The 14,716-nt window shown below is 41.2% G+C and overlaps 1 protein-coding gene across 4 annotated transcripts in view; it reads left to right on the forward strand.

Annotated features, from left to right (window-relative positions):
• The first annotated feature begins 525 nt into the window (after nucleotides 1-525).
• pdzrn3b (PDZ domain containing RING finger 3b) overlaps nucleotides 526-14,716 on the forward strand; it is a 98,753-nt gene continuing 84,562 nt past the window's right edge. Inside the window, exons 1-3 of one of the 4 annotated variants that reach the window (XM_035943631.2) lie at nucleotides 526-1,390; nucleotides 9,246-9,332; nucleotides 11,186-11,293. In XM_035943631.2, coding sequence (XP_035799524.2) covers nucleotides 677-1,390; nucleotides 9,246-9,332; nucleotides 11,186-11,293 — 909 coding nt within the window. In that variant the 5' untranslated portion in view covers nucleotides 526-676. The remainder of the gene's footprint in view (nucleotides 1,391-9,245; nucleotides 9,333-11,185; nucleotides 11,294-14,716) is intronic. The other 3 variants (XM_023299712.3, XM_035943632.2, XM_055010772.1) reach the window with 3 other exon arrangements.

Below are 14,716 nucleotides of genomic sequence, written 5' to 3' on the forward strand. Positions count from 1 at the left end.
GCTACAAGTAGTTAAACAAACTACTTCTGCATAAATATTAGAAATTTCGACAGAAAAAAAGGCCAAACAATTCATTTTCCCAAAGGCTATGCGCCGTTACTAAAGTAGTTACGGTAGAAAATCCATCCACACTTTCGCCCCGAGGAATGTTGCCTTCACGGACTCTCAGAAGTGTAGCTTTTAAGAGTTGATGTCACATGAAGGGAGTGTGATAGTTTGAATTTTAGTAGTTTTAATACAACGTATTATTTGAGTACGTAGTAGTGTAAAACTAAAATAGAATGAGTAATTAAAAACTACTCTCTTTTCAAAATGTCGCTTTTTTCTAATGTGTCCAAAACGCCTATAGCAACACTCAACCGTATCCAGATTTATTGTTCTTCATTTTACAGTTACATCGCAAGGGTGTTCTTGCATGACAGGATAACCAAAGCGTTTGTTTTTCAGGCTTGCAAACTTTCCGAACTTTAGAGGATAAAGTTTCGAGGCGCACCTGAAGGCACCAAAAGTCTCGGTCAATTAGTAGAGTTTAGACAGTGCGGAGAGCCTGTAGTCGGTCTCTGCGAGCGCACCACCAATGACCAGCTAAAAAACGCCCCACTGCTCCGACTCAGATCCGCGGGGGTGGGGAGTCCTCAAGTTTGAGTTCGGATTTTTTTTTTTCCCCCGGAAAACCATGGGATTCGAGCTGGACCGCTTCAAGGGGACCGTGGACCCGGATTTCAAGTGCAACTTGTGCAATAAAGTCCTGGAGGACCCGCTGACGACTCCGTGCGGTCACGTCTTCTGCTCGGGCTGCGTGCTGCCCTGGGTCGTCCAGCAGAGCAGCTGCCCCGTCAAATGCCAGCGGATCTCCACCAAGGAGCTGAACCACGTCCTGCCTCTGAAAAACCTCATCCTGAAGCTGGAGATCAAATGTGACAACCACGCGAGGGGCTGCGATGCGGTGGTGAAGCTGCAGCATCTGGCCGAGCACGCCGAGATGTGCGACTACTCCCCGGCCAAGTGCAGGAATAAAGGATGCAGCGAGGAGCTCAACCTGCGGGACGTGGATGCTCACATGCGGGAGACGTGCGACTACAGACCGGTGGGGATTTGCGAGAGCGGCTGCGGGCTGATGCTCACCCAGAGAGAGCAGAGACTGAACAGCCACTGCTGCCTGAGAGCCCTGAAGGCGCACAACAGCGCGCTGCACTGCAAGATCATCATCCTGGATAGAGAGTTCAAGAAGCAGACTATTAAAGCCAACAAGAGGGAGAAGTCACTCCTGGCGCAACTTTCCGCCGTGCACAGCGAGCTGCAGATGACAGCGCTGAAATATCAGAAGAAATTCACCGAGTACAGCGAGAGGATCGACTCCCTCACCAAGACTGTGGCTTTCTCGTGCAAGGTAAGCAACAAAGTTTCTGCTTTGAGGGAGGATAAGTAGCTCCTCTGTCTCTTGTGTGCAGTTTTTCACTTTGGCACAGGAGGAAAACTGTATTCTGCTTGTTTAAAGTGCTTTAAATGCAAGGAAAAGGATGAAATTACGCACGTATGACTTGCATCCGCTGGAACTGTTCTGACCTGTGCAAATGTTTCAGCTCCAACTTTATAGGCTGTTAAATATCTTCCTCAGCTTGCATTCTGGAGCTTAGTTTGTCACTTTTATTGGACCTCCATGTAGGCTGGGTTGCTACTTTTTTGCTTTGGTTCAAATTGCAGTTCAGAGTTATTGAGGATTTTTTTCTCAGTTTGGGAAGCGGAAGTTTTGAAGCGTTTTGCAGTCCAGAGGAGTTTGTTTCTTGTTTGTCTGCTTTGTTTTGAGATTTGGATGTCAGCTGTGCCTCTGGCCAGCTGGCAGTCAATGGGGGAGGGCCAAATATTTACTGCAGTTTTGTACACAACAAGAGCCAGGTTCCAGTTATATTGCCTCCTCACAGCATGCTTGTTTGAGGCTTTCTGTCATCGGATGTTCGCCCTTTCCCCGAGACAATCATAACAAATTAGAATCAAGACTGCATCAGAGTTGGAGCCACCAAAGTTGCACGAGCTAATCGCAGCCTCAACCGTGCCTCTGAAAATTTGTGCAAATGTGACATGCATTCCCTCCAGCCTGTAGCCATACAAGATGTAAAAGTACAGCTCGTTCTTTGGTTAACAGTGAATCTCAATCTGAGGGCAAATACAAGGCCCCTATTCAGGGACAAGCCCAGGAGCTGCTGGTGTTTGGATGTTTTATGGCTCAATTTTAAAAACCCAATGAGCAATTATCAGCATCATAAAGGATGCAGAAGTTCATAAGTTGGCTAATGAATTGAATTAGTGAATGATGGTGCACTGCTGCTGCTGTGATTAGCAGAGGGAGTGGTCAGATCCGGATCAGTGATGAGGTCTGTTCAAGAAAAGGAGGAATATGGGTTCATCAGTGTTGCATAAGGAAATGTAGATGAATGGAAACTTTTTTTTTCACCTTTGCACCTCTGAACTCTCTATTTCTGCCACAGAAGTTCATTACTAAATCATCTTGTTTAAGTGACACTTTCCTCTCTGTGTGTCTTTTATTTTCTCGTTTTTGCTGGGCAGTTTCATTTCGTTGTTGTGGACTCAGTTCCCAGCAAAAATGTGTTCCAGTAGACTGGGAAATTGCGCATCAAAAGCACCGATGCGAGGAAATCGTGAAATCGCTCATGCTGGTCTAAAGAAGCTTGCTGGGCCTGTTGCACAGCTAGTTATCGTAGTTCATTTGACAGAGGCATCCCAGGCCCACTCACTGAGATGTACTTACAGTGTGTCATTCCCAGTGTGGCTCTACTAACAGGAGGAATATGGTCCCCCACTTTAGGGTGCGCCTTGAACGTACATAAAAGACACTGGGAATTGTTTGGGAAATCATCCACATAAAAGAAACTCTGTGGATGATGCTGTGGTTGGCTAGAAAGCTTTTTTTTTTAAATCTAGAAAGGCTTTTTCATTGGATCCAGTGAAGCAGTGAACAGGATTGTTTGCTGAGAGAACCTCAATGCTCAGATGACAATATGAAACAGAGCTGCAGAAGTGGGATTAGCTGTCAGGGGGACGGAAGACTCGCACTCTCTCTGGGTCTCGCTGCTTTCTTGTGACGTCAGCATTCAGTTGTTTTTGAGTCTGATTGCATCTATGTCTTAATGGTTTCTCAGTGAGCCTGAAAAGCCCAGGTAATGACATGCATGATGAATCTGTTCCTTTGAATCCAAGCTTGGGAGCCAGCATTCCCCATACCACAGACGTGGAACAGCTAAATGGAGTGCATCCGTTACTGGGCGTGTTTCACAACTCAACGTGTCATTGGTGAAAAAGGTCTAATGCAGATTTGTTACGACATATTTTCTCCTCAAGTCACTGTCAAAGACTGAAAACAGGCCCATCATTCTGTGGGATTTCTGACGGGTAACCTACTTCAGTTTGTTTCTGAGTGTCCATCACTTCTCGGCTGAGGCTTCCGAAGCCAGATGGGGAATTTTTATGCCTTCTTTTAATAACCAGTCAGCAACTGTGAAGGGAGATGACCTGAGTGTGTGGAATAACTGACTAGAGCTTCCAATAATAGCACTTAATACTAAACTTCTTCTTTGAGCCAGGACAAGCAGTAAAACAAAGTAAAAACAAAAGATTCGCAGATCTCTCTCTCTCTCTCTCTCTCTGGTTCACTTCAGGACTGCTAGAAGTGCTGTCATATTTTCCATTCAGCCTCAGATCTCTGTTTTGAACCAAGCTCCTGTCTGGCTGCTATGGATGACAGTGTTTCTGCTTCTTGATGCGATGAACAGCATCTTTCAGAACCGCAAGACATCAAACTGATTTAGCTTCCGTTGAATTTGATTAAGATAATCATGGGCTCAGTCTGACTTGGCTAATTATGGACTAATATAAAGCATTAATCTGTATGATAATTTAACAGAATAATGTAGCCTATTAATGATTTTACACTGATGTATGTTAGTTGAATATGACAGAGATCACTTTAATAAAAGCCATGATGAAGTCTCTAAAAATGGCAGCTTCATTTTTTAAAAAAGAAATGCTTTAGACTTCTACTTCCTTTGTATATATGTCCCTTGGTTTTACTGTGCAGTTATCCTTTAAATGATTTAAAATCTTGAATCTTAACTAAAACAACCCATTTTGACTCTTGATCACATACCAATAGTCTAAATCAGCATTGCCTTATTTTGTTCTGCATTGCAATACCTTTGCTATAATTAGATCCACTAAGAGGTAGAAGGAGGGAAGGCAGCTTGATGGAGGACAGACTCGGAAAGTGTGACGGGTGCTGAGGTGAAGGCTCACCGTAAGGGTGCCAAGTCACCAGTGAGCAGCAGACTACAGTTTCACTGCCAGCATGCGTTCTTTCCTCAGTAACAAACTGCTCTGTTCTTTTTTCCATTATACCTAAACGTTTGTTTACTTGACGTACAGATGGTTGGCGAATTAAAGACATACCTCAATGAACGAATGGAGAAACATAATGAATGCAGATGCTTCCATACAGATGCACTGAATGGTACTGTTAAGTAATCTAGATCAAGCCATGCTCTGTGGCATGTATAGAAATGCTTAGCAGGGCCAGTTGATTCTGATTTTGTTAAAAGTGGGCAAGAGTGGTTGTTGTTGGGACACAGATGGCAGGAGCTTCAGTCACAAACACTGCTCAGCTGGCTGGAGTTTCAGTAGGAACAGTGACTGAAGTGACACCTGCATTTAGATCTATGCGAAAGATATCAGTTAACAGGGTGGAAAACAAGCAAAAACCTTTAGGCTAGAGAATAAAGCCAGTATTGATGTGACAAATACTGCAGTTCCTTGAATGAACACTTGAGGCTGGCTCCAAAAGAGAGTCAACCCCTACAAACCCTATTTTAAAATGCTCAACTTTGAAGCAGAAATGAAGATGTTTCCACCTTTGGCAAAGTGGTTTTGATTTGTATAGTAAATTTCCCCGTTCATGACAACTATACAGGAGGTAAACTTTTATGTAATATTTTAATTGGCCAGCAGTTACAATAAATCAGCTGCTGCCAAAGCCAATATATTGAGCTCCAAAACCATTGTTGGGGAAATTTCAGTGACGTTATGAAGGTTCTGTCCATCTCTATGTACAGTCTGTGTTTAGATATCATGGTTGCAAATGCACATTTCATGACTGTGATGCGTGTGCATTAGTCTAATATATGAGTAAAACAGAAGCAATCTCTCTTAGTGCAGGACTTCATCCGATTGCTACCAGTAACAGTCCACCAACAGTTCCATCGGAAGACATTACAGTTGGATTCCAGTGCATAAACCCCTCATTACAAAGATGAATGCACATTTGAGAGTTCAGTGGTGCAGAAATCATAGACACTGGTCTACGGAGACTTGGAAAAAAGTGATATGGTAAGATGAGTCATCTGTCCCCATATTTTTAACAAGTGGGTGAGGGCATGTGCAACATATACCCAGAGAATTATAAAGGGCTGAACGGTAGGCCACTGCTGAGAGAAGATCCAGTGGCTCTGTTATGTTGTGGGGGCAGTTGGCTTGTCTCCTCTGAGTGAAGGGTCAATGCAAATCTAAAGGAAATCCTACCTTTATGATGTGATGAAACATTTCTATCCTGATGAAAGTGATCTCTTCCAGAATGACAATGTTCCCATCCACTGGGGATGAGGGGTCAGTGAATTTGATAAGTATAAAAATGATGTGAGTCATGTGTTTTGGCCTTTACAGTCGCCAGGTCTCAACACAAATAAACACCTGTAGGAAGTTGTGGACCCACATGTTAGATGTTACTCTCCAACACTATCATCAAAACACTAAATAATGGAACATTTTCTGGAAGAATGGTGTTCAGTGCCTTCAGTAAATTTCTAGAAATTTGGAGAATAAGTGTCAAAGTGCTTAAAAAGTGTTCTGGTGGCATGTAATAGGCCCAATATCTTACTAAGACACTTTGTGTATTCTTGTCCTTTAATTTGTCACCTTCCTGTAACTCCCACCTGTTTCCAACATGTATGATCATGTTTCGTGTTTTTTGGTGGAAAGGACATTTTATTTTTTATCACCTAGCCACACCTGATGTTTTAGTAAATGCGCAGCCCCCTGAAGAGCCTTACTTCATCTCTTAGGGATTAGAGCTTTGCTAGAGTGTTCGCAGATGTTGGGGGCAGAAAAAAAAAAAACTCTCTAATTACTCTGAGTTCATTTTAATGGCTCTTGCAGATGAAATGTGAAAACACTTTTTAAAATCCATCTAATTTGTTCTGAGTCTTGTGGCAGGTTAAATGTAATTCAAGTGGATGCTGCTTCATAGCTTTTATTAGTCAAATGCAACTCAGTGTAATGCCCAACTGTCTTCCTGTTGACAGTGACGGCTGTAGTCGCTGTAATTCGGAAGCATGTGTCGCTAATGCTGCCGTGACATAGTGCAGGAGCGCACATTCCAGCATGGCCTGACATGCAGATGATGGTCTTTTTAGCCTATATGGCTGTCAGAAATACTGTACATGCCAGTAATATCTGCTTTATATTTAGTCGCTCTGTGTCACAGCATGCTGGAATGGCAGCTGAAATTATGTTACCTCATAACTCTCCTTAAAGTCCTGCTTTGAAAAAAATAGATTAAGGGCTGACTCTGCGAGTTTCCCAGAGGTTTTCATGTCATGTTGCCTCTCAGTAAGAGGTCTGCTGGTGTATTAATTTACAAAGGACAACAGCTTGTGAGAGAGAAGGGCTGTCGGCTCTTCTTTGACCAGGTCATTTCTGGCTGCTGAGTAGGTTAAGTCTCAGTGAATGGTGAAAGTTAGGGCTGGCGCTTCAAAGGCTTCATCTGATGGCATTTAATTCAAAATTAAACATAAAAATGGTCAACTTAACTTGTTTTCTATAGTCATTTAAGCAGATAATATATAATAAGTAATGTTACTTTAACAATGCAGATTCTTGTTGTTGAGGTCCTGTCAAGAATCTTTTTTTGAACAAGTAAGCTGAAGTTCAAAATTTTACTGCCACAATGGTGATAATGACAAATGGAATCCCACAGGTCAAGATGCAGAGCTTTTGAGATGACAACTTTAAAGAATAAATAGAATACAAAAAAATAAGTACACCCAAGTGTAATATCACTTAAATGTCAAATAATTAAAATTTGTAACATCTCCCAATGATTACTTTACTCTTTAGTTAAACAGTAGGGTGTTTGCTCTTATGTTTATTTAAAACTAACAGTTTATATTTACGATACTAAAAGACTAGCCCCAGAGGAAGAACTCAAAAGACAGTACATTACTTAGATTCAAATGTTTTATTTCTTCAGAACTTTGTATGTTCACTTTTATTTTTGATGACTGTGTTAGTCCTCCTCGGCATGGAGGATGCCAGTGTTGCACAAACTTATTTTGCCGTTCGGCTCCCTTACTCTTTAAAATACTCCAAAGGTGTTCTGTTGCATTCAAATCTGGCAACATACTTGACCAGGTCATCGTTTGCAATTTTTCCTTCTGTAAAAACTCTTGTATGATTCTGGCACTGCGCTTTGGATTGTTATCATGCTGGAATATTCTTCTTCTGCCAAGCTTCTACAGACTGAGAGTCAACTTTTCAGCCGGTATTTTGAGGTAGCCACTGGCATTCATGGCGCCACTTATAAATGTTATCTCCCCGACACCTTTTGCACTCATACAGCCCCATATCATCACACTCCCATATCTGTGCTTCACTGTCAGGACTATGCATTCACTGTGGCAGTCGTGGTCAGATTCATGCCAAACATGCAGGACCCCATCTGAGTCGGACAAATTTAACTTGGTCTCATCAGACTAAAGAATGTGCTTCTCTTTAGGAAAGTTTATTATTGCAGTTTTGTGCCAAAGAGTTGGCAAGAGTTTTTGTCTTGGATGCTGTTCATAGACGTTGATACTGTACAATGTTCTTTGCACTGTCTTAGCCGGGACACAAACTCAGATTTCTATTTATAACTCCTCTGCCAAATCCAAAGCACTGGCCCATCTGTTTTTCAGAGCTTGATTGTGCAAGTAGTGCACTGTCTGTGGCGTCATTTTAAGAGAAAAGCCACTGCGGCTGTGATTAGTGGTACTATGACTTGTTTCAGGCCCCTGATTAGTGCTGTAGATGTGTCTTGACTGATTTGGTGACTGATCTTGCTGTAGCTCTTTAATTTTTGTGAAGTCCTATAATCAAAGTTCTATGGAAAGTGTAGATTCATAATACTCAGATACACACACACCATTGATTGAAAACTGACAAAGTTGTGGTCTTTACATTAAATTTTATAATCATGTTCATGTAATGAGACTAATTGCAAATAACAGGTGAACTCAATTTTGTTTCAGTGATCACATATTCTCTAACTAGTGTGTCAGTAATCAGAGGTGTATTCACTTTTCTTACATAGAATTTCCACTTTATTTTCAATATTATCTTCATAAAATTTTTGTATTTGATTGTTTATGTTAGATAATAGTCTGTTTGTCAACTTAGAAGTGATGCGATCACTGAGAGGTGATAAAGTTTTAATAATTTTACATTTAAAGGACATCAACCAGGTTTGTCCTCACTTGTGTACTGTATCAAGTACGTCCACATTTAACTAGGAAATTTAAACAACTCTGCTGACCAGCTCTTTAAAATTTGAACTTGACACCTACTGAGCAATGTTTTCTGTTACCTACCCAAAAGACTTCGATATGACTTTTTAAAGTGGTGAGAGGTTGAGCTTGCTAACCGCAGAATCGGCCATAATTTAATTTTTGTTGTTTTGATGACAGCCCAGAACTTACAATAATTGGCTACAACCGAGTAGAATTTGCCAGCAGCAGTTGCAGAAAGTCAAATCAACAGCTGCATGTACAACCTGAAGTCTTACTGTTTCAATTCAGCTCTTGTGTTTTTGAAAGTTACTTTTTCAAATTGCAATTTTTTAATACAATCCAAACCTCGGAAGATGTGCAATGTGCCATTGAGCCAAATTTCGATGTTCAATCACCCCTTAATATGGAGAAAAGTGTTATTAACTTTTTGATACATCCCCTTTCATAATTCCATGTGTTTCAGCCCCCCTGCTAATATGGTCGCTAATCATTTTTTCAGCCTGATCTATTCTTCGTCTTTGAGTGCTCAGTTCAATCATACTGTCGCTCACCTGGAGTTAATAATGGATTATTAAGAATAATTATTCTGAACCTCCTGCCATCTCTTTGTTCACATGTCTTTCTTCTGTCTGTCTGTAGGAAGGCGAGACTAAAAGCGTGACGGTTGTCCTTCTTCGTGAGGGTGGATCTCTGGGTTTTAACATCATAGGAGGAAGGCCATGCGCGGTAGGTTGAAAGCCGAGCGTCTCGGAGGTTTCATCTCCCCCGGTGATCAGCCGAGTGTCATATGGCAAGCCAGGAATGAATAGCACATACTGGAAGCACCACAAGCTTCCTCTGTACTGACTGACACAGTTTAGACAGTCATGCATGTGTTTCTTAGTCTGTGGATAGATGGACCGCATCTAGCAAGTTTTATTGTGTTTATATATTGGTCTGGTTTAGCGGATTTGGCATTACAGATTAAAAAAACTATAATTACTTTTATGAGAGTTAAATCTGGGATTATGGCTTCGACCGCAGTTGTTTTGTCTCTAATTGAGGGGATTTTGGTGGTGAGGTAAACACAGAGGAGAGGAAAGGGTCTTTCATCCCAGCCTCAACCTTTCACAGCCACTTTTTTGCCTTCAGGCTCTGAAGCAAAAGTCATTAATGATGCCACACTCTCCGCTGAGTGAAGAGTTGAAAATATCCCAAGCTCTGTCTTCCATACATGGAGCTTCTTTCTGCAGCAGAGGTCCTATTGAAATGGTGCTCCCTGTATCTGTTTCAGCAGGACTGCGCTCCACTGTTACAGGCTTGTTTTTCCACAGCCACAGTGACGCACTTTTCTGTAGTGACATAGATTATCACCGTAAAACTTTTTATAGCAGGAAACTATAAAAAGATCTACACATGAAAAAAAAAAAAAGTGTGTTTTTTTTTTCAGCCGAGTCGACGGTCTCATAGATTTGCCACCTGCCTCGCCGTTGTGACAGAGCCATGCATCAAACTCAGCCGTACGACAGCAGAGATAATACTCGGCTTTGCTTTCCCAGCTAGCCTCAAATCAACAGTTGGTGTAAGAGGCTATTCATTAGACTGGAAATAGCTAATATCCCAGTAGACTTTGACACGTGTTTCATATGGCTGTCACACTGGTATGGCTTGGTAAGCGCAATCAGCTGCCAGGTTTTGTGGGCTAGTTTGTCTACAACTCATGAGACAGGGGTGGTGGTGAGGCAAAATGGGATTTACAGCAAAGCGTTGAAGTGTTAACACTGTACACGATGCCCCTGAAAAAAGGAAGCTACTTAATTAGCATCTGTGCCGTGACTTTCTTTAAGCATCCTATTAAATTGTACTCGTGTTGCAGAGCTCAGTGGGAGTGCAGAACACGTTTCATGCGGTTTTAAAGCGAGCGCTACGAGATCCGTTAACCCAGACTTAGCACAGACTCCGGGGTCATGTCCACAGCGTTAGATCCAGACTACTGCAGGTCGCTTCAGCACATCCACATGTCAACATTTAGGCCCCTTTTGTAGGCCGGGGTCATCCCTCTAGGCCTGGGAAGCATCTGAAGTTAAAGCTAAGCCATAAGTCCACACTCAAGGGTAGGGTTAAAGGGTCGGTTCACCCAAAACACAAAACGACACATTTTTCCACTTAACCTTGCTTTTGTCTAGCCTTCCAGATATTTTTGTTTTTTATGCACCCAGATTTAGAGACATCTGCCTTGAAATTGCTGTTTGCTGAGAAAACTGCAGACAGTGAAATCAGCGGATTATTCATTGCAGTCCTCTTTTAAATCTCCAGTGTTTTGAGCAGCATAAATTAAATGTCTCTCAGTTATAGGGATGTCAGTAAGCAGTTTTTTGTTATTTGGACGACTTTACTCTTAGACTTACAATAACTTTGGGTTTGTTTGCTGTCGGCAAACCATGTGAAAACCTACACAATGTTTCCAGGGTGTATTAAAGTACATTTTGCAACTTTTATTGAGAGATTTATTGAATGTTCTTTGTGTCATATTCTCCATATCAATCTGAGCAGTGTTGCGATTATTCTTCTTCAGAAAATAACAGTAATTTCTTCCACAGGATGACAATGACAGCACTTCAAATGAAGGGATCTTTGTGTCTAAGATCGTCGAGAAAGGTCCAGCAGACAAGGAGGAAGGCCTTCAAATCCACGACAGAATAATAGAGGTATGTGACCTACACTGTAGGGTTACAAGCGAAGGAGAAAAACAGAAAATTGATGCACTATAAAAGGCTGTCTGCACCATAAAGATGCGGGGAAACACAAAGCCATCACTCAATATTTATGTCGGTGACCTCTTGAGCTCTAGCTGAAAGCAGCAAATGTGACACATTGAATGCGAATTTGTATTTATTTCAGCTGCTGAATGTAAATCCTGCAGACAGCTAACATTTCAACATATATTTCTACCAATCAACACTCCGGCGAAGGGTTTGTTAAGTGGGGCATCACTGCAGATAGACCGAAGATAAATCTTTGGCTTTGATAGAGAGAGAGCCCTGTATTTGCTTCCTAGCTAACAAATCCCTCATGACAGAGCTGCCGTGTAGCATCCTCCTCTCGCCTTTAAACAGAATCTCGTGTGGAAAGGCCAGCTCACCCTGAGGTCAAACTTGAGGGATGCGTTGAAAAACTCGACATCACAAAGGTTGCTTTTATAGAACAGTTGTCAACCAGAATCTTACACAATGGCTGCATTGAAATGAGAGGTTTATGTGGATTGCAAGTGTGTATTACCGCGCGCCACAAGATGACAAATATGGTTTGTCGCAGGCTTTATTGTCAAACCTCAGCGAAATTGCCCCCTGAGCATTTTGACCAGCGCATTGCTCCCAGAGATGTTTGTGGAAAGTGTTTACAAGAAAAGAAGACTCCAACATCTGGACTGTGTTGATCGCTCTATCCTGTCATCCTTGCAGTCGGATGCTAAGTAGTGACTAAAAAATGCCACAAGTCCTCTGGCAGAAGCCTCATGCTATGGTTCTAAATGATGTGGTTGTAAATACAGCAACGCCATAACTAAGATGTTAGTTTTCAGTTATAATCTCCTCGAGCGTCTCTGCAGGTTTAGATTTGTCACGAGATTCCCTCACAAAGGGCAGGTTGAACCAGCAGTTCACTCAGATCTTGAGGTCAGAAAGGTACTCCAAGTGGCTGATGTGCACACAGAGATTAGCTCATATGTCGCAAGAACGTGTACAAGTGTGTCTGCATACATCTGCAATGGCTGCTTTTATGAGGTTGCGTGCGTGTGTTGGCCTGGGCGTGTGTGAGCTCAGGAAGGTTGGGGAATCATGTTAATGGGCCAGATGTTGCTGTATTTGGTTACTAAAGAAGGTATCTTGTGTAGGGTTTAATGCTGAGATAGCCATTCAGTCTTTATTGGCCTCGGAAAAAGAGGGTACAGATTTTGCTGTAGGACAATGCTGCACTTGTGTTTGTCTTGTTTTCAAGCTATTGTGAGTGAAGTCACGAAATCTCTCCAATGAGGAGAACACGGACGCGAAGAGCCTAAGGAGGTAGCAAAGCACCCTATTAAGTAACCTTTTCTTTTCAAGAGGTGAGGGATTAGCAGACAAAACCAAACAAAATAAAACATTCAACCATTGAAATGGAAATGTATAGACAGTTCAGAGTTGATATGACACATTGGTGCTTTTCATCGGAGGGGAAACTTGATCGCGGAGGTGGTTCATGTTTCGACTCCCTCTTCTTTGTTGACTGGTTGAAGCAAAAAAGTTCCATGTCATGGTTTTTCAGGTCCAAATATGAAATGCAACGTCATAACAGAGTTTTCAGTTGTGTGGGTTGCATCTTTAACCCCAGGTGGTCTGTGAACTCAGTAATTTACAGTGACAAATCAAAGGAAATCAATCCCAAACACCTAAGGGCAGTTTCATGTTCATGTTTTGAACTTGTGGTTGAAACCAGCAGCCTGCTGCTGTGCCCTATTTAGCGCCCTATGTGGGGCACGTTGCATCAGAAATGCAGAAACTTTGAAATCTGGTTTCTCATCACAACTCTCAGGAAGCACTGCGGTCCAGGCACATACAGTATGACATGGATGACTATTAGAATGTCATAGACATACTTTTAGCAAGCAGCTGATGATCTTTTCATTTACAAAACATAATAGTTAATTTCATGGTGCTTTTCAGAATGACTGCTCTAAGAATGTGTGTAAATCAAACAAGATGTGAGTCCTTTGGTGGGATTAAGGCTACAGCTTCTGATTGATTTCATTATCAGTCAATCTTTTTTCCAATTTATCTTTTAAACCATTCCTGATTGTGAACATCTTACAGTTCAAATGAGCTTTCTCAGACTTTTACACTTTACAAAATGCAGGAAGTCCTGAAAAGCAAATGTTTCTAATTTTTACTTGACAGTTTACCAAATTATGAACCAAAACCTTTCATTTTAAATGTCAGAAGCAATTCATTGAATAAACAATTAATTAAATTATTGTACCAGCACTAGTTGTCATAGTAACAGTCAATTAAACAAGTAGCTTTTCATTTCTTGTCCATTGGATCTGAGAAGTTTGCAACGTGTCGATTTATTATTGGTCAGGTTGATATATGATCAATTAAGCATTTTTCAGATTTTTTTTCAGTTTAGCAAATTTATAAATGTATTTTAAATATATTAATTTAAAAATGTGTTTTTATGGGATAAATGTTGAAAAAATGTATTTTAATTAAACATGTAAAACATACATGAACATGAACAAAGGCATTTCAACAAAGTTTTGTGTTGCAGTTTTATTCTTAATTTCGACACCAAGATTTTCATTTGTACTGCAAATGTGTTTTCACCCCCCCAGATATTAGTTATTAGTCTGCTTGATTGCTGATAATAAGGGTTATTGATGTAGTTACTTAGTTTGCACTTCAAATTATTTTTAATACCAACATTTCTTAACCTTGAATGAGCCACTTTTTGTCCACCATTTTTAGAGTTAGCCTCATTTTAAAGCTGCATTATTATTATTTATTTCTTGTTTTTGCATGCTTGGGGAGGCAGTGGAGCAACCCGAAAATACAATACAGACACTTTATCGCCTTATGAAGTTGCACTTGCTAAATCCAGCAGACATTAGGTTTCATTTGGAGTCATGTTTCTGGCCGTCTATTCAAGAATGTAAATGCAGTATTCACTCTCCTTTTAGCTCCACCATGTAGCTCTTTGGCTTCTAAGTGCTCTGCTGTGTATCTTAGCTTGTCCCGGTCTTTGTTTGGTGTTTGTTGCTGTGCATGCAGCTTTCAATGGGTTCATCAGAGCTCTTTCACCGCTAATAGCTGCCTACTGCAGCTGGAATCAAGGTAGCAGAAAGCAGAGCTGCCGGCTGGAAAACCCAACCAGCGGGCAACACAGAGCTCTTCAGGTTTTTGGTGGTAATTCTCAACGGTTGTAACTACAAATGACCCCGTTTCACATTGCACATAGTCATTTGATCCACTCTTCAAATGAAAAAAGTGATTAATGCAGCTTTTATAATAAAACCTGCGTCACTACCTTCATTTTCCATTACACTGGAAAGAAAAATATTTTTTCTAACACATGAAATCCGGTTTACAAGCCTTCAG

This window comes from Amphiprion ocellaris, chromosome 5 (assembly GCF_022539595.1).
Source record: "Amphiprion ocellaris isolate individual 3 ecotype Okinawa chromosome 5, ASM2253959v1, whole genome shotgun sequence".
Lineage (NCBI taxonomy): Eukaryota > Metazoa > Chordata > Actinopteri > Pomacentridae > Amphiprion > Amphiprion ocellaris.